A 19,649-nucleotide genomic window follows, 5' to 3' on the forward strand; every position below is an offset into this window, starting at 1 on the left:
TCTCTCTCTCTCTCTCTCTTTTTCCCTTTCCCTCCTCCTCCCTCCCTCCCTTCCTCCTCCTCTTCCTCCTTTTTTGTTTTTCAAGACAGGGTTTCTCTGAGTATTCCTGGCTGTCCCAGAGCTTGCTCTGTAGATCAGTCTGGTCTTGAACTTGGAGATCTGCCTGCCTCTGCCTCCCAGTTGCTAGGATTAAAGATGTGTGCTACCACACTTGACTTTTTTTTCCTGGTTAAATATTTCTTTACCTGGGAGTAGAGAGGGGCAGGAGCATCTATTCTCTAGTTCATTTTCTATTTGATTGTTTTGGGAAGCTACATTTGAGAACCTTGTATTGACTAAAAAGCCTTTAAGGCCTTAGTTCCTTCCTTGTAAAGTGGACTAGCTTTGTCCTGGATGGAATACCTGTGTGCATTTTCAAAAACTTAGAAATATTTTGAATTCAACACTTAGCAGCCTTAAGTAGTTGAAAAGCTATGGAAAATTATAGCTTTAATAAGCCTTTTATTCACCTGTGCCTAATATCTTTAAAATGTTTTAAAGCAACTTTTAAAAACTTCAAAAAAATTGAGTGGCCTACAGCAAAAGAATAAGCTGAAATTAAAATGACTTCTCTACAGCCATCCAACCCTCTGGAGACCAGAGTATGGGAGTTACATGATCGAAGGGACGCCTGGTCAGCCCTACGGAGGAACGATGTCTGAGTTCAACACAGTGGAGGACAACATGAGGAAGCGTCGGAAGGAGGCTACTTCTGTGTTAGGAGAACATCAGGCTCTTTGCACCATAACTTCATTTCCCAGGTTAGTTCCTGCATCAACATGTTCTAGCAGGAACATCAGACTCTGGAGGTTCTGAAGAGAGTAAAGCATGACCTGTGCATTTCCCTCAACAGTTCTCACACCTAAAAGAAGTTCATACTGTTGGACAGCATAACACTACCATCTTCAGAGTTCACTTTAAGAAAGTACTCACCCCCCGCCAAATCTCGTGTTTTAAATAAGTCTACAGTCTGTGTTGGCCGCCTTCACAGCTAACCTGGGTCGTGTGTGGCCTATGGGCTGCGGGTTGGACTTGCCTGCTAACATTTGATACACAAAAAGTGCATAGCATCTTCAGTTGGTGGCTGGGCTGGGTGCTGGTAAGAGCATATGCGTGGACAGAGTTGGAATGACCTTGTGACTGGGGGCTGGTTGGCAGTGTGGGGGAGTGTGGCTCTGGCAGTTGTACTTGCAGACACATTCAGAGGACCATCTGCCCCCACCCCTCACTGAGGGATTGGATCCCAACCCCCAGAGAGCCTTTGACAGGAGGAGGGAGCATACTTTGACAATCTAGCAGATATCTAGCACAGATAAGCAAGATCACGGGGAGCAGTACCTCGGGGCACACTTGTTCCTGGAGTGCTCTGCCAGATGCTGACTGAACAAGCCAAGCCACATTTTTACTGTGCTGGGGATCTAGGGGTTGTCACCAAGCCTAGTTATGATGGTAAGTACCAGTAAGCAAGCATAGGGAAGTGCATCCTCAGATTAGAAGGGATGTGTGAATGTCTAATATTGAGAGTAGTGTTCCTATGTTAGACTGAAGTTCTACTCATAAAGCTTGTTTATCTATGCTAGATGTCTGTCTCCTCCATCAAAAAGAGTTATGGGGATGAGTATCCGTAGCCTTAAAGGACTAAACCGTTGTTGCTTTTCCTTCTAAGAGCACAGGCATTCAAAATCATACCATTGATCCTAGAAGGACACTAGTTTAAATAGGAATTAATAGCTTTAAGTTCCCTATTGTCATTCCTACATACAGTAGTTAAAGACTTAAAGTCAGTTGTCCGATACTTAGAGACTCTCAGTGCCTTTTCTTTTCCAGACCCAGAGAGGCTTCACTCTGTAGAGCTGAGGAGACAGCAGCAATTAATCAAATATCTATTATATAAATATAGAGCGATAAAATTAAGGAGTGGCATGGGGTATGGATATGTCTGTGGATTTGGGGGGAAGACTCCTCCAAGGGAAGATGATTGGAGTGATGTACATCCTGGGGGGAAGTAGAAGAAAGGGAGTTACCCACTGTGACCAGGAAGCTGGGGTGCAGGTGACTGGTGAGGCCAGGTAGGCTGTTATGAACTTTGATTGTTATTCTGAAAGCAGTAGAGACTTTGGGAATCTAGGCTGGGTAGATAGTATCACATGTTTGCTTTGTAGCCCTCATCTGGGCTGTTGGCATGAGAACAAATGTGTAGCAAGTGCCAGGGCATGCCAGATAAGGGAAAGGGTGCTCCCTAGGCACTGTCATGGTGACCTGGTTGGTGGTAGGCGGTGACAGTAGAAAAGTGATGGATCATAAAGTGACAGAATCAGCTAACCTGCTGGAGAGGAGGGGACAGATCAAGGATGGTGCTATAGGTGACTGGTGGGAAAACTTGGGATAATAGAGTAGCAGCCTGAGAATCAGGCTGTGGGTATTTGTTGCTTGTCAACTTTTAGCAAACTTAGAAATGCAATGTCATACATTTTGCTTTCTCTCCTTAACATTAAGAGAGTTACACATCTTGCTTTAGCAAACTGAGGTGGGGCAGGAGGAGGCAGCACAAAGCAGAACCATTTTAGACATTTAAGAAATGCCCAGCGTTGAAAGTCGGTGTTCTTTCTGGGCCAGAGTAAGTGTCTTTAGTTAAACTCCACTATGTACCTTGCCTCAGTTAGTGGTTCTGTGTGGAATAGTTCTTTGGAGAAAAAGTTTATAGTGGCTTCTTTCATTATAGAGAGAATTGAATAGGCTCCATTCAGAAAGCCTGTGATTCTTTCTCTGTTTTTTTCCTTTTCTCCTCTTCCTCCTCCTCTTCTTCTTTGTCTTCTTCAGCTGTTGTTTGGTTTTGCTTTGCTTTGCTTTGCTTTTTGATACAGGGTTTCTCTATGTAGCTCTGGCTATCCTGGAACTTGCTCTGTAGACCAGGCTGGCCTCTAACTGCTTGCCTCTGCCCAGTTTTAGGAAACTAGGATTTCCCCCAGGTTAATGTCTGTCACATTCTTAAAGGGTTTTTGTTGTTGTTGTTTAAGTTCAGAGATTCAGAAAAGATTACACAATGACTGTGAATGTCTAAAGCTTGGTGCTAGGAACTGCTTTCCAGATGAGAATAGCAGTCTCTGCTGTTGACAGGGTCGTGGTAGCCTATAGGGACTTGTCTTTGTGAAAGGCAGTTGAAGTAAGGTCTGGGTTAGTAGTTCCTACTACTGATCTAGAACCCTGCTTTGTTTTGCTTTCACTAACTTGGAAGGACTCCCTCACTCAAGTGAGGTGGGAGGTCTGAACACTGTACTTAGGGAGCTGGGTGGAAACTGTCCTGTTTTGTAATTAGAACTCTTCTTAAGGTTAAGTAAGACAATAAGGTTGGGTCTTAGATATCAGAGAGTGCTCTGGTGAACCTTGGGGACATTGGAGACACTGCTTAACTGTGAGGGACTTCTGAGGAGATAGCAGAGGCAAAAACAGAAGACCTGGTGCAGATTCCTCAGGAGGCTGGAGCAGTGTGGTGAACAGGAAGGTAATTTTGAACATATCTATGGCTAGTGAAGAACAGTTCCAAAGCTGTAGAGAGCACCTGAACCTCCTAGCGGCATGTGATCAAGGAGCTCATTCAGACCTTGGGGGAAGGAAATAAATGTTCCTAGATGCTGAGTGGAATCAAAGTCAGTGGGAATAAATAAATGAGACCCCAATGCAGGACAGTATAGTACAGAGAAGGGTCACAGGTTTGGAAACACTGTTCCACCCTCTAGAGTGGGGAGTAATGGAAATTAGGTGTTTTTAACCATTGCAAGTTATGGTGAGATGCAGGTAACCAGTTCTAAAGCCGTTTCCCACCTATCCCTTCTCAATTGGTTGCAGACTAGGCTGCCCTGGATTCACATTGCCAGAGCACAGACCCAACCCAGAGGAAGGAGGCGCATCTAAGTCCCTCTTCTTTCCAGATGAAGCCATAAACAAGCACCCCCGCTTCGGGTGAGTAAGGTTCAGACTCTGCGGTCTGGGGTATAGTATTTGGTCTGTGAATTCCTCTCAAGCACGTGTTGGATTCAGAGGAGACAGCAGACATATATCTGTTCACATTGCTTTGTCCAGTTCAAGCTATCCTTAAACTTCTTAGCTCCTTTCCTCCACTTTTTTACAGACAGTTTTCAGTCCTGATTCTGCAGACACGTGTATTGAGAGGTTTCCTTTGCCTCTCTAAGTTACCATTGGGATCTCTCATCACCCAGGTCTCTCTGCTCTGACAAGGTCAGGTTTATACAGCTCGTAGCATAGGCATTCTCCTATATCTAGGTCTGTAGTTTAAGTTGCTTCAGGTGCTGCACCAGCCTGACCTTAGCTTTATCCTATGGGCTCATCTATATTGAAAAGAAGCTCCTAGCTCAACATGAGGGACACAAGGAACTCTCAGCTTACGCCTTTTCCAGGCTCCCACAGCTGTGCACTCAAAGTCTTTGTAGGGACAAAGACTGACTGACTGCCCTGTTCTTTCGTCTGTTTATGTGAGGCAGGACTGTGCTTTGTTCCTTCCTTCATTTATTTGCTTGTGTGTTTGTTTACTTACTTATCGCAGGGTCTGTCTAGGAAACCTTGGCCATCCTGTATAGACTAGGTTGGCCTCAAACTCACAAAGATCCTCCTACCTGACTCTCTAGTACTGAGATTAAAGAGCATTATTGTTGTTTAAAAATAAAATACTGAGCTGCTGCAAAAGATGGATCATGACGATTATAAAAGCTACCCCAGAATCCCTCATGGAAAAGGAGGCCCTCGTGTCCTGACTGACTGAGGGATCAAAGCAGGCATCATATAACATAAAATAAGTGGACCTCAGTTTCATAATTTATTGAACCTCTAAAGTATTCCATCTAAAGTATTGCTGCAATTTAGAGTCAGTTTCAAAAATCTGAGAGGAAATTTTTTTCCTTTCTTTGTGCTTTTAAAATTGTGTGTTTGAATTAGGACCAACCAGTTACTGCAGGTATTCGGTGGCCATAATGTATGCATCAGGTAAGAATCGGGCTAGTGTTTTGGAATTGGGGAACTGAAGCAGGTGATTTTGAGACTCCAGTGATAACCAAAACCTAAGTTCTTAAATTGACTAAAATCATTGGAGTTTTCATGAGAAATGTTAGAATTAGCTGGGCTGTGGTTGCCCATGAACACCTGAACTGACTTGGGTTAACAGTAGGTGAACAAGAAGGGATGGTCTCCATGCAGAGCAAAGATGAACAAGAAGGGATGGTCTCCATGCAGAGCAAAGGTGAACAAGAAGGGATGGTCTCCATGCAGAACAAAGGTGAACAAGAAGGGATGGTCTCCATGCAGAGCAAAGTGGCTGCTGTTTTCCAGTCCTCTTTCAGGAAACCCTTAGGCTGGCATGTCACTGAGCCATGAACCTGTCTTGGAGTGTTAATTTTCTGTAGGATTCAGTTCCATTCCTTTCGATGTGCTCAAATGCTCAAATTCTAACGTTCTAACGTGGCAGTTCTTGGGTGACCTGTTCTTTTGTTCGGTTGTTTTAGTACATTAACAAGAAATATCCGGCATAGGAGAGGAGAAAAGGTTGTCATCAATGTGCCAAGTAAGTGTGTATGGGTGGGGCTGGGGCAGCATGTCCAACTGTCAGCCTCGATTCTCAACTCCTCTTCTTTTAATTAATAATGCAGTATTCAAGGACAAGAATACACCATCTCCATTTGTAGAAACATTTCCTGAAGATGAGGAGGCATCAAAGGCTTCTAAACCAGACCATATCTACATGGATGCCATGGGATTTGGGATGGGCAACTGCTGTCTTCAGGTATTGCCTCTATTGCACAGAGACTAAGTGTCCTCTTCATTATGCACGTGTCTTGTTTAAAGTCACCTTCTTATCTGATTCAGAAGATAGCATGCCTTCAGAAAAATGATGATGCTTTAGTAAAGTGTTTTGTAGCTGTCTTTAGACTAAGAATTCACAGTTTACCACAAGGGTATGTGGTTGTTACTAAACTTAATATCTATTGGTAAACAAATGTTTGTGAATGCGCTTTTTAGATGCCTGATTTTTACTGCCATCTAGTGACAGCCTTTGAAGATGTTACACAAGGCTCAGATCTCTATTTCTAAAAATGACCTCTGTGACTTTATGATCCAAGCGCAAAGGTTGTTTGGCATTTAAATTTTTATTCTGTGCAAAGCTACCTTGTGGTTTAAAAGGAATAAATATTTCACAGCCTTTGCCTTACCCCTGGCTAAGTTACATTAGAGATAGAATAGTATTTCTCTGTTCACGAAGTTAAAATTTTTGTTGGCCTCCAGCAGACTGCACCCAGCTCCTGGGTGCAGAGTGGGGAGTGCAGACTCCCACCCCATACAGGCTGGTGGTTGACTCTGCCCCTGCTGCCTCCATGCTATGCTGGCTTACTTTGTTAAACTGATTGTAGCCTCAGCACAAAGCACAAAACTCAGCATTCTTTTCTTAGGGCTGCAGCTGCACACATGGTTGTCATGTAAGCCTCCCAGCTGCTACTTTTAAAAGTATAGATAATTCAGATTCAATACCCAAGTCAAACTTTCCCATACTGTATGTTTCTATAACATGATAAAGGAGAAGGTGTTCTGTTTCCTTTGCATGTTTAAGTAGAATCAGATATGTGTCCTCCAAAGAGAAGCCAGAATGTTCCCTTAGGAATGGTCACACATCACTTAAAACGACGCTGACTTTTGACTGTGTTACCTGCTTTCTTATCTTAAATACAAACATTTCTGGAATGAACCATTAAGCTGTAGCACTTAAATACATGACTTCAGTATTCTGGGAGTGCTCTTGGACCTCAGCCCTTCCTTGGCTTAATATTGAACCAGAGTCTATCAGAGTTGCAGAGTGACAGTCTCTGTTGAGACACTTGATTTATGCAAATAAGTGAGTCCTACTGGTGGGGACAAACATTTTCATGTGTAAAGACACTGTTCTCTAATCTATTTAAGGTATGAGTTTAGTATTTCGCCCACCATATCCAGTTAAACAATATTCCACTTCAGAAAGTTGTAGTGACACATAATTAAGACATATGATAAATGAGATGAACTCACAAGTAGCTGCAAAAGCCCCTGCCTTGGGACTGGTGAGATGGCTCAGAGGGTAAGAGCACTGACTGCTCTTCCGAAAGCCCTGAGTTCAGATCCCAGCAACCACATAGTGGCTCACAACCACCCGTAATCTGATGACCTCTTCTGATGCGTCTGAAGACAGCTACAGTGAATTACACGAGGGGGGCCAGAGCGAGCTGGGCCAGCAGAGGTCCTGAGTTCAATTCCCAGCAGCCACACACATGATGGCTCATGGCCATCTGTACAGCTATAAATAAAATAAGTCTTTAGAAAAAAAAAAAGTCCCTGCCTTATATCTTCTGACTGGGACCTGAAGGAAGTATTTATTATAGAAAAGCACAAGAAGAAATGGAAAGTAATTTTGTAGTTAATGGTAGACTTAACTGGACAAAACGAAACTCCTCCAAGTTTGTAAGCTTTCTGAGTGCTGTAGTGCTTGCCTGTGATCCCAGTGCTACAGAAGGATTGTGAGGTCAGGCCAGCCCGGGCTCCATAGCCAGTCCATCTCAAAGAAAAATAAACCTTTACTCTTCAGGGGTTTTGAGAAGCATTTAATAAGCAGAAAAAGGTCATGGCCTGCTATGGATTTTTTTTCCTTCTTCTTTTTTCTACTTAAGAAAATTATGTAGTTTTCAAATTGGAATCTAGGTAAATTTCAGATTTGGTTTCTACATTCATGTTTTCATAGTTCCTCCTTTGCCTCTTGTCAGTGTCAATGACATGTGATCTCTTAAGAAGGCAACAAAAGCTAGAGCTTCCCATGCTTATACCTTTGTTAAAGGTTTTGCTTTCCCCACCAAAGGCACCATCTAAGTGGCGTTCTGCTTGACTTGATGCACATAGTGTTTTAGCTCTAGAGATAGGAAGGTAGTTATGAAACCTACGTAAGATAACTATTGTTAAACTGGACTTTGAAATCCCGGTCCCTCCTCTTCATAGATTGTTTTCTAAAGCTGGGTTTTCCAGGATGTACCTATGAATCCTCTACTCTGTCCCAAGCTACCAAGGAAAGTCGCTCAGACACCATCCAAGAAGAGTAGTCATTACATATCTTTGCAAAACTAAAGATAGTAATGCACAGTAACTTACCATAGTAACATAGCATAAAGAATCACAAGAAAGAGTAGATCTCCTAAGATACACATGCCCAACAGACTCTGCAGCACAACACCCGGAAATACTTGACTCTTTACATCTCCGAGGTTTTAAGTCTTTCCACAGCTTCTCTCCATGTTCCCTCTTTATCATCCTCTTTCCTTCATGACCTGCAGCGCTCTGCCTATCCAGTTCCATGCCTCACTGAATCCTTACTACATAAAGTGTGCACATGCATGCATAGACCAGAGGCCAACCTCGGCTGTTGATCCTCTAGCACTGTCCATAAGTGCCACTCATTGGCCTGGAGCTAACAAGCCTAGGATTCTGCCTGTCTTTGCCTCTCAAGCTCCAAGACTATAAACACATACCACCACACCCAACTTTTGATGGGGGTTTTAGGGATCAAAGTCAGGTCTCAGTGCTAACAAGGCCACCACTTTACCTTCTCAGCTGTCTCCCTAGCCTCACAAATTGTTTGTTAGTCTCATGTCATTGGAGAAGATGCCTTGCCTTGCTTATCAGTGGCCTTATCTCCAGCTCTCCTCAATTTTTACTGTAATGTTTGAAACTTTTTTCCTTAATGGCTACAACATAGCTTCACCTTGTCTTAATCTGTAGTGGCTAGTAAATGTCATTACTTAATGTGTTATCCACTTTAGCATTAACATGGAAACATGGGAAGATCAGGACACCAAGTTATTTAAATAATTGTTTCAGAAGTCAGTTGCCATGTATAATTCAGCAGGTATGCCCCCCGTGGAACTTGCTTGATGATAATAAGGGCCAGTTGAGATAGACAGTTAAAGGGCTGGAACTAAGAGTCATAACTAAGAGTGCTTCCTCAGCCACTGTTAGTTCAAGGTTTAAGCACATCAATTATTTCCTCCATCCACAACAAACTCAGACTCATTATTGAATGGCCATAGTGGAGGGAGGTAAAATTGTTTTCAATTTGTGCTTATAACAGTTATGCTGTTTTCACAAACAAAATGAACTCCTTGACCATCACTACCATCCTTCCCTGTGAAGGAATGCAAGACTTTGTTTCTTTGGTGTTATTATTTTAGAGAATTTGTGTTAACCATTGTGATTTTTCTATAATTTTCTGATGCCCACTTTCCCCTTGTGAGGTTTCCTAGGTAATCTTCCTGAATTTGGGACAGTGTCAGAACATACACTCCTGAGTAGATTTTTTCCCTCTGAAGTACACAGCCTTGGAAACGTAGCTCCTTCCAGGACTTTTTCATCCCCTAACATCCATTAACCTGTACATCGCAGCACCCATACCTCTACCCTCTAACCTCCTCTTCCTTTATGCCTTACCAAAAGTCTCCCTCATGCTCTGTCCACTGATCCCCAGAGCCTACCTCTTCAACTCTGGCATGCCCCTTCCGCTAGCCCTGAGCTTTCTCCTCAGACCACTGATTGCACTCCAGGTCCTTCTGCCCTTACCACCTTCCACATCCCCAACAACCTCACCCCACCATGCCGTGCTTGGAAATACACCAAATATATCCCTTCAATGTACTTGGAAAGCTGCCCATAATGTCACCAAACCCTTCTTTATACCAAAATCATGTAAGCCCTCTGCTACTGGAAGCCAACAAGAGGCCAAAGCTCTGCTGCCTTTTCCAAGTCTCTCTTCTCTTTCCTGGCTGGACAGTGGTTTGGGCTCACACTGGTATTTATGAGTTGTCCTTATGTAGTGGGGCATGATTATATACATTCACCCAAGACAACCTGTAAGCCAAGGTCATACCTGAAGCCTTCCCATCTGTGACATGACCACCTTCTTTTCTCCATCCACCATCCTTCTCAGACTTACTGCTTCTGGCCCTGATAATGACTTCTCTTGTTTTAATAATTTCTGTTCTCAAACAGGTGACATTCCAAGCCTGCAGCATATCCGAAGCAAGATACCTTTATGATCAGCTGGCCACTATCTGCCCAATTGTTGTAAGTAGAAAGTATGTCTTTCTTTAAATACGTCTTTGTAGAAAATAAGTCCATGTGCGATTTAATGGACAATAATATATAGAAGGAGCACTGAGGTGAAGAGCAATAGCAGCTTATCATTGCTAGTACTACATTTGAGTATGACCATCCTTTTTCCCTCAACCAGTGTCCTGGTGCTATAGAAGGGATAAGTTTAATGAATACAGGACTTGGAGTTCTTTCTCGTACATTCTATTTATAAAGCAGTAGTGGGAGTATATACAGTGGAACATGAAGGATGATAAGTTAGTTGAGCCTTCTCTTGTGTTTGCAACACTCTGACCCTGCACTTGCTGTCTTGTGTTTTCAGATGGCTTTGAGTGCGGCATCTCCATTTTACCGAGGCTATGTGTCAGACATTGATTGTCGCTGGGGAGTGATTTCTGCATCAGTAGATGATAGAACACGGGAGGAGAGAGGATTGGAGGTAAGAAATGACTTTTTTTTAACCTTAATAGATCTTTTATATCACACAGTGGATGTGTGCATATTGTAACCACTTGGCATTTTGAACTCTCCCTTAGATGTTTACCCTCTGGGTGTTCACATCAGGGAAGAGAATACAGGTGGTGAGCCTGGCTTTGTTTTAAGTGGGTACATGAGGAGGAGGGTGCTTGCTTTGGGTGGGAAGTCAGTTTTTATCCTTACTAGAAATCGCCTTAGACATAGCTTCCTCTAAAGATACTGCCCATTTTGTGCTGTAGCCGTCACACTGATAGCTGTTTTATCAAAAGGCTCTGGCCACCTCCTTATGTCCGGTAGTTTTTGCTAGGAAGCTGGGTGATTTCCTCATTTGAAGGCTTTAGACTTTGTCCTGTAAGGTCAGGTTAGCATTATTAGCTTTTCTTGTCTGTGCTGAACTGTAGTAGTGTGTCCTTTTAACTCCGAGCGCCAGGAGCACACATCACCACCCTCCTCAAAGAGCCAGGTCCCCAGTTCATCCTGGGTAGGATTCTTCAGGACAAGGGCCTGGCTGGACATCAGTGTTTTTAAAGGTTTCCACAAAGGACATCTCCACCAAGGGCATTTCTGCTCTGGCCCTTTCTTAATTATTCACAAATTGTTGAACATATTCTATAATTCTGTTGTTGTGTATGAAAGAGAAAGGGTTGGGAGGGTGCGTGTGCCTCAGCGTGTGTATAGAGGCCAGAAAACAACACTGTAAGTTGTTTCCTCCACTCTGAGTTCCAAGCATTGAATGTAGGTCCCCAGGCAAGGTGCTTCTGTACAATTAATTACCTGGCTGTTAACTTGAGATCATTTCTTGTGTTTTAGCCTCTGAAGAACAATCGCTTTAGAATCAGTAAGTCTCGGTATGACTCAATAGATAGCTACCTGTCTAAGTGTGGCGAGAAGTACAATGACATCGACCTGACCATTGATAAGGAGATCTACGAGCAGCTCTTGGAGGAAGGTGAGCAGTGGCCCACATCCTACGTTGTTCATATGTGCACCTTTTGTTCTTCAAAGCGCTTTAAACTTTTTGCTGACTCCTGGTCTGGTTTCTGTTTTTAGTGTGAAGTCTCTAACTTTTCTTATGAGGCTGCTTGTTCCTAAAGTTTCAAGTTCCAAATACTTGTGAGATCTTCTTGACTTTTAGCAAAAGGAACTTGTTGGAGCTCTGTATCTAGGTCCACACCAGTGCCCAGCAGGCATTGTGTGAGGAGTGAGTAAACTCCGAATCTTCCCCAGTGTCCATAGGATAAAACCCTGGGCAAGGTGAGAACACTGAACCACCCAGCCATTCCTAAGCTTCTAGACCCTTTCTTCAGTCTGTGCACTTAGAAATTCTACATGGTGCTTTGCCCTTTGCAGTTAGTCCCCTGCGGTCTGTCTTTGCAGGCATCGATCATCTTCTGGCACAGCATGTTGCTCATCTCTTTATTAGAGACCCACTCACCCTTTTTGAAGAGAAAATACACCTGGATGATGCCAACGAGTCTGACCATTTTGAGGTATCTCCCACTCTAATGTATTTCAGTCCACAAACTAAAGTAGCTTCGTTTCTGTGCCTGTGAGGATTAGTGACAGGAAGTGTCTTTCATTACCTAGTGCAGTACAGAACTAAGAGTAAGAACAATTAAAGGATGAATTTAAAGTGCTTCCATGATTCTTCCTAGCTACTTGTCAATTCTGTGAAACTAAACATCAGCAGTAGCACAGAATAAGTGTTGCAGACATATCCTGACTTCCAGGAAACATACTTTTGTTTTCTCACAGGTCACAATTGATAAAGCATTTAAGTTGTTAACTTTTTTGTATTTGTAAATTGAGAAGTATTAGGTGTGGGTGGACAGTGAAGAGTCTTTGTCCCTAATTAAATACATGTAACCTAAATGTATTCTAAATGTGGAAAGTTGGTTTCATCCTCTTCCTTTTTGCCGTTATAGAATATTCAGTCCACAAACTGGCAGACAATGAGGTTTAAGCCTCCTCCTCCAAACTCAGATATTGGATGGAGAGTAGAGTTCCGACCAATGGAGGTGAGACCCATGCTCCCGCTCTGAAGCTCCCCCTGGCTGTTCCCCACCCTTCCAGTGCTCTTCTCAGAGGGCTGTGAGTCTTTTCGAAAGCAGTAGGAATCCAAACTTGCCTATGAATAGCAACTGCAAACGCCTCAGGGAGCTGATATCAGTGTGGACCTGGATAGAGGACTTCCAACCTCACATGGGGACGATGAAAGTGCTTGGGAATAATCAGTCTAAAAGGCTGAGGGCAGCAGGGCAGGCAGTAGATTCCTAACACTGCTGGTCTTCATCTACAGGTGCAGTTAACAGACTTTGAGAACTCTGCCTATGTGGTATTTGTGGTACTGCTCACCAGGGTGATCCTCTCGTACAAACTGGACTTCCTCATCCCACTGTCCAAGGTAAAGATGGGTGTGCTTACACTGAGGAACATAGACAGTGTGAATGGGATTACTCGTTTGAATTCACTGTCCAGTTTTAACATCTTTACGTAGAGTTTTTTTCCTCGTCAGGCTAAATTGTCTCTACTTGGACTCTGATTTTCCTTGCAAGCCTAAATCTAAGGTCTTGTTTAAAAATAATGGTGAGGTGGTCCCACAAGGTGGAGCCACCTCCCTGATCATCCCATTGGTCTACAGTGTCAAAATTAGGCTTGCTGGTAGAATTCAAGGAAAGTTTCAGTGCAGCCAAGCTTAGCATGTTTGCAGAGGATGTGATGGCAAGGATTGCCAGATTAAGAGTTTCACATCCCCACCCTGCCAAGAACACAGAAGAGGCTTCTGGAGGAAGTTGGCCAGCAAAGCCTCTGAGCATCTCCTTGCTCAGGCCACAAAGCTGTGTAATCTGGAGAAACCCCTAAGGTGATCAGCGCCACCAACTTTTGGACAAGTAGTCCTCCGACATAATGATGGATGCAGGCTCTGCGGCTGTGGGCTCCTGACAAGGAGTAAGGCTGCAGAAGAAGGGAAGCAGCTTTGTCATAGCAAACCTGGAGGGATTCTAGAAGCTTCTGTAATCTGTAGGTGTGCCAGTCCATGTGAGCTACACATCTAGGCTTCTGTTTGTGAACATGAGTTCATGTCCCAAAGCTGACAGAAAATTAAGAAAAAGTAGCCCTAAGAGAACAGCTCTCAATTACAGTCCTCAGTGAAGCCATTAACTCCAGAACCCAAACTAGGAATTTTATCTCATCAGAAATGTTCTGGACAGGAGAGGCTTGGGTAAGGACACTTTCGGGGTGGGGTGGGGTGTACTTCTTTACTGAATTTATGCCATAGAGATAGAAAGAGCACTATTTGAGTCCCCTTCCTAGCAAATGGTTTCTCTATTTTATATAATTTAGTGCGTGGCCTAGTTTGTTTTCTGTGACTGTGATGACCACTGTGACCAAAAGCAGTTTAGGGAGAGAACAATTGTCCTCTGCCTACCATATACATATACTGAATAGGTAAATAAATAATTTGAATTAAAAATAAAACATTTGGGAGTAAAGCTCACTAGCAGAGCCCTTGTCTGATGTGTCAGTTCTTCTGACCACAGCAAAGAATAAGACAGAAATACAAAGCCAGTCGTCATCAGTGGTCGAGTACGACAATGCTCCCAAGCTCTCTAGCACTTGGGAAGCTGAGGCGGGAAGATCACAAGTTCAAGGCCACTTTGGCTTCATAAGCAAAAACCTGTGTCAAACATAAAAAGTAAATAAACAGTATGAAAAGAGCATTTGATAATTCTAAACGACTGTCTCAAGAGCAAGGAAACAGAGAGAAAACATCTTAGTATTGTAAAAGTGCAGTGAGGACATCCTGCAAAGGGGAAGGCAGTAAAGATAAATGAGGACAAACACAGACATGGAGAGATGACTGCAGCTAAAAGAAGCTGCCTCCAGACCTCAGGCAGATTTCCAGGACACAAGTTGTCTTCTGACACAAACACACAAAGATAAAGAAACATATAAAAATCTTTCTATGAAGAAACAGGTAACATCAAATTGCAACATTCCAGTATGTGTTGCTTTTGTAAGACATTTCCAAAACAAGGACAAATGCTGAAAATAAGAAACACAAAATGAGAGGTAAAATGACAACAGGAATGACTAAGTGCTATATACAAAATAGAGGGTGCATTAGGCAGGCAGGTGGCTAGAGAGAGCAGTGCTGCCGCTCACCCAAGATGTCCAGCAATGGCACTGGCTGTCTACATACCTAGGGCAGTGACCTTGTTGGCGGCATTTAATGTGGGGATAATAAATGCATGAGATAGAAACTAAGTTTGTAAGCTGTTTATTCTGTGGACCATTTGTTTATGGTCTCAGTGCTTCCTTCCACATAGAGAATAGAGCCATATAGGTCCTTAACAGGTGAACCGCTAAGACTCTTACACATAATCGCAGGCTGAAGAGCTGTAAGGAATTAAATATTCACAAGTTAATTAAAAGTTAATTAAGTGTTAACAAGTTTAATTGTGTAGGTTAGGTCAGATATTACATGCCTTGAAGATTGATAAAAATCAATCAAAAAATCTTCATTTCTCAAATGTAGACATAATCTGAAATGTATTCCCACTAAAAGTTAAAATAATACTCAAGAAAATGTCCCCTGTTTTCTTTAAAGTTTGAAGGGTCTTTCCTAATAGATCTTAGAGTAAGCTGAAACTTGAATGACTGACGGGCAGGAGAATCCATGGTGTGAATGTGGCTAGACCAAAACTAGTAAGAACCAAGCATAAGCCCTAGAGCTGCCCAGAGTCACAGCTGCAATCAGTTGTTACCTGAGTGTGTTCCTACATGGTCTAGATATTCACAGGGTCTTTCAGTATCCCTTTAAAAGCATCAGGGGGTAACAACAGGGTTCTCTCCATCATGAATGTGGGAGGAGGTTAAATGATCACAAAAGATTTTGTAACCAGGCTGGAGAGATGGCTCACTGGGCAAAGTGCAGGTCCTCCCCATCCTTCAAGCAGGGTGTGGAAGTACACCAATGGAACTTGAGTTTTGCAGGTGGAGATAGGCGGCTCTCAGGCTGTGGCCAGCCAGTCTAGCAGAAACTGGGAGTTCCAAGTTCAGAGAGAGGCTGTGATTGAGAAAGATACCCAACATCAACTGTGCCCCCACCCTGTCCCTTCCAGCCTGTGTTTATATATATACTGAGGCTACATGTAAGCTAGCATTACAGAGAGCTGGAGAGGCCATTCAGTTGTTAAGGGCAGTGACTAACCTTCCAGAGAACCCAGGTTCAGTTCCCAGCACCCACATGGCAGCTCACAACCATTTGAAATTCTAGTTCCATGGGATCTGATGCCCTCTTCTACCCTCCAAGAGCAATGCACAAACATGGCAGACAGGCACACATGCAGACAAAATACCCATTCACATAAAATGGAAAAAGATAAAGATAACTTTATAGAAATTTTAAAGGTTTATTGGTGAAACTAAGAATTCATGAATGAGTTGCCAGGTAGGCAAATGGCATTGGTGACTGTGCCCAGGGTGAGCTACCCAGTACCACAAAAAAAAACAGTCTCCAGCCTTTTTGTTCACTTAAGCAGGATGGGGCTAGGGAGAACACCAACTTTTGAGACCAAGAGAGCCAGAATCTTCTGGCATTTTCTGTTTGGTTTGGTTTGTGAAGTAAGCTTCCCTTAAATTCCCATTGTTTTGCACAAATGCTATATGATGAGCACATGGTCTGTCTTCCTGTTGTGAAGGGTCGAGGGAAGCGATACAGGAACTGACTTGTTTAATCCAAGGTGTTCTGACTTGGTCCTGACTCCTCTTCTCATTAGGTTGACGAGAACATGAAAGTGGCACAGGAGCGAGATGCTGTCTTGCAGGGGATGTTTTATTTCAGGAAAGACATTTGCAAAGGTATCACGTGTTTGGGGTTCTAGGGTCAGTTAATGCTGAACAAGCTGCTGAAGCTCATCTGTGCTCCCCTTGGTTGTTTGGCAGGTGGCAACGCAGTGGTGGATGGGTGTAGCAAGGCCCAGACCAGCTCCGAGCCAGCTGCAGAGGAGTACACTCTGATGAGCATAGACACCATCATCAATGGGAAGGTATGACCTGAACAGGGCTCTGCACTGTGAGCGCCAACTGGCATGGTTTATAATGTGTTCTTCTTGTAGGAAGGGGTGTTTCCTGGACTCATCCCCATTCTGAACTCCTATCTTGAGAACATGGAAGTCGATGTGGACACCCGCTGCAGTATTCTGAACTACCTAAAGCTAATTAAGAAGAGAGCATCTGGTACAGTAGAGTTCCTTTCCTTTCTTTGTCTGGCTCCTTATGATGTTTGCCTCTGTAACGTGCTTGGCAGTATGTCACCCTTTAGCCATGCTCATTTTCCCACATTTGACCAATTCTACAGTTGCCTACACCTTACAGTCTTAGGAGTGAATTGAGAGAGCTTTTCTTTTCTTTACTGGCTCATGAACTAGTGAAATGCGTTTAAAATGCACAAAACTGCGTTTTAAAATGTGGCATCTTCAATGAGGTGTGGTGACTGCAGTGTCAGTCCAGTGTCATCTGTGTGTATTGCATGTCACTGCTAACTTTTTCAGGCTAAGTAACGATGGCTCAGTTAGGCCATACTGCGGACATGTCTGCAGCTCGGCTCCTGTACAGTGCCTCCGCCCAACCCCAGGCCCTTTCCTTGTCAATTTTAAGGCCCCATTCACTGGCCTTGCTGGTATTTACACAGGGAACTGCCCATGCAGACCTCAGTGCAAATGTTAACAACATCTGGACAAAGGTCATCTATAAGAGAATATCACCACCAGGATGTTGTATCTGTGACTTCCCTTTCATCCTCTGTTCATCCCTGTAGGACCCAATAGTCCTTGAAGTAGTTACAGAAGGACAACATCTACAGATATAGCCCTTTGGCCAAGGAGGAGACTAGCCCAGCTCTTACAAATACTGACTCTGTCTCCTAAGAGCTGGTGGTGTCAGCCTGTGGGTGGCATCTGTGTGTGTGTGTGTGTGTGTGTGTGTGTGTGTGTGTGTTCTCATTGCTGTTCTGCAGCCTGCCATTTGTCCCCAGCAAGAATCCTTTGAATGTGATAAAGCCGCCCGCCCTCTCAGCCCTTACCGAGTGACACTCCCAGCTCATGGTGATCTCATTTTAGAGGCATATGTTCACTAGTCATTAAATATCTACTTCTAAAAACCCCTATTTCTTTTCTTCAGGAGAACTAATGACTGTTGCCAGGTGGATGAGAGAGTTCATTGCAAACCATCCTGACTACAAGCAAGATAGTGTAATAACTGATGAGATCAACTATAGCCTCATTTTGAAATGCAACCAAATTGCAAATGAATTGTGTGAATGTCCAGAGTTACTTGGATCAGGATTTAGAAAAGCGAAGTATAGTGGAGGTAAAAGCGACCCTTCAGACTAGGCATCCAGCAGAAAGAGGGTGCATTGCTGTTGAGTGGATGGCCTGACTCCTGGCCTGCTCCGATGGTGTGAAGACCAAGATGGCCGCAGTGTTTCTGCACCAGTTGCCTGCAAATGACTAGAAGCTTCCTTCAGTAGGCATATCTGAGTTTGTACATGTATATACTAAAGTATTTTTATGATTAACAATGTATTTTAATAACATTGTATCTAAAGTCATAGTGAACTGGCTTGTACATTTTGAATTCTTACTCTGGAACAACTACTGTCTAAGCAGTTTTGTAAATGTAATTGTACAATAATACCTGCATTCCAGAGTTTCAAATGTTTACTGTAAATCTTCTTTTAATACTACCTGGGACCTGATTCACTGAAATTTACTTTAAAAAAAAAAAAAACTTTCTCATACCTGTTTCTTGAGTGGCCTCTTTTGCTATGTACGTAGTCACTGGACTGCACTGCTCCCCCCTGAGGCCGAAGCACCTGACCTGGGATATTTCCTTTCCAAAGCAGCCCCACTCTCTCGCCACTGAGCTCTGCTAGCTCTTAGAAAAGAAACTACTTTCAGATTTGCCTAGTATACAGACTCAGAATATTTAGTTTCATCTGAAAAGGAGAATCATTTCCTTCAATGTACACCACCAGCTCTGTCGGATGGGTCCGCCCTTCCTTTACCACCTGCTGTCTGACCACTCTGCTAATGAGTGATCAGTTCAGTGCAGTGGCCAAGCTTTCCTGCCCTTTCACTAGTTTGTGGTAGCCGATTGGCAGGCTGTCTTCTAACAGCCATTCATTTCATTCCAGATTTTCCCTGGGGAGTATTCTACACCCCGCTTGCTTTCTCTGTAAAACTCACAAATCAATCATGAAATGCACTAAGTTTTGTGAATCAGGACCCTAAATGTTTAATTGTAAATAATTTGTTTCATAGATTGCTTTTAGCTTTGTGTTATCTTTTTAATTGTTAACTAAATTTAACTACTTCTAAAATAACTGTACTGTAGATTAAGCCAAGCTTTACAGATATAAATATTTACACTGTAATGCTAATTTTGAGAGATTGCAATAAAGCCGCTTCAGCTTAAAGCTTTAAATATTAGAATTGGCTCTAAATCTCATTTACTTTTAAAGAAATTATTTTTTCTACAGTTCTCTTATGTAAATTAGGTTGTAAAAAGGGTAAAATGTTCGTGGTGTGAGAAAATAAAAGAATGGGATTCATACTCAAAGGTAGTACGTGTATGAGTGGTTTTCAGGGTTTTTAGTTTGGATTGGGAGGGGCATTGTTTTAGGTTTTGTTTTTATTTCTAACTATGTCACCTGGTTACTGGTTTGTACCCACTTTGTAGATCTGCCTGGCCTTGAACTCCTAGAGATCCACCTGCCTCTACCCACTTAATACTGTTAAACGCATGAGCCAGTGTGCCTAGCCTTGGTTGGGAGGATTTTTTTCAAGGCTAGATTGTGTGATGTCATTTCATTATCTCAGCTCTCCGTTCCTCTAAGAGGACTAAGAAAGACAGACGGGTCTTCCTCAGTGGCCTTCTCACAAGGCCTGAACTGTAGCTGATAA

The 19,649-nt window shown here is 43.1% G+C and overlaps 1 protein-coding gene across 1 annotated transcript in view; it reads left to right on the top strand.

Moving 5' to 3' along the window:
• Gclc (glutamate-cysteine ligase catalytic subunit) overlaps window positions 1-19,305 on the top strand; it is a 39,682-nt gene extending 20,377 nt beyond the window's left edge. The window contains exons 3-16 of the mRNA XM_031343582.1: window positions 618-800; window positions 3,886-3,999; window positions 5,553-5,611; window positions 5,697-5,830; window positions 10,102-10,176; window positions 10,526-10,642; window positions 11,491-11,629; window positions 12,058-12,170; window positions 12,606-12,698; window positions 12,980-13,084; window positions 16,464-16,545; window positions 16,630-16,733; window positions 16,803-16,923; window positions 17,866-19,305. Of these exons, the coding sequence (XP_031199442.1) occupies window positions 618-800; window positions 3,886-3,999; window positions 5,553-5,611; window positions 5,697-5,830; window positions 10,102-10,176; window positions 10,526-10,642; window positions 11,491-11,629; window positions 12,058-12,170; window positions 12,606-12,698; window positions 12,980-13,084; window positions 16,464-16,545; window positions 16,630-16,733; window positions 16,803-16,923; window positions 17,866-18,077 (1,651 nt within the window). The 3' untranslated portion in view covers window positions 18,078-19,305. The remainder of the gene's footprint in view (window positions 1-617; window positions 801-3,885; window positions 4,000-5,552; window positions 5,612-5,696; window positions 5,831-10,101; window positions 10,177-10,525; window positions 10,643-11,490; window positions 11,630-12,057; window positions 12,171-12,605; window positions 12,699-12,979; window positions 13,085-16,463; window positions 16,546-16,629; window positions 16,734-16,802; window positions 16,924-17,865) is intronic.
• The last annotated feature ends 344 nt before the right edge of the window (window positions 19,306-19,649 follow it).

This window comes from Mastomys coucha, unplaced genomic scaffold (genome assembly GCF_008632895.1).
Source record: "Mastomys coucha isolate ucsf_1 unplaced genomic scaffold, UCSF_Mcou_1 pScaffold23, whole genome shotgun sequence".
NCBI classification, from domain to species: domain Eukaryota; kingdom Metazoa; phylum Chordata; class Mammalia; order Rodentia; family Muridae; genus Mastomys; species Mastomys coucha.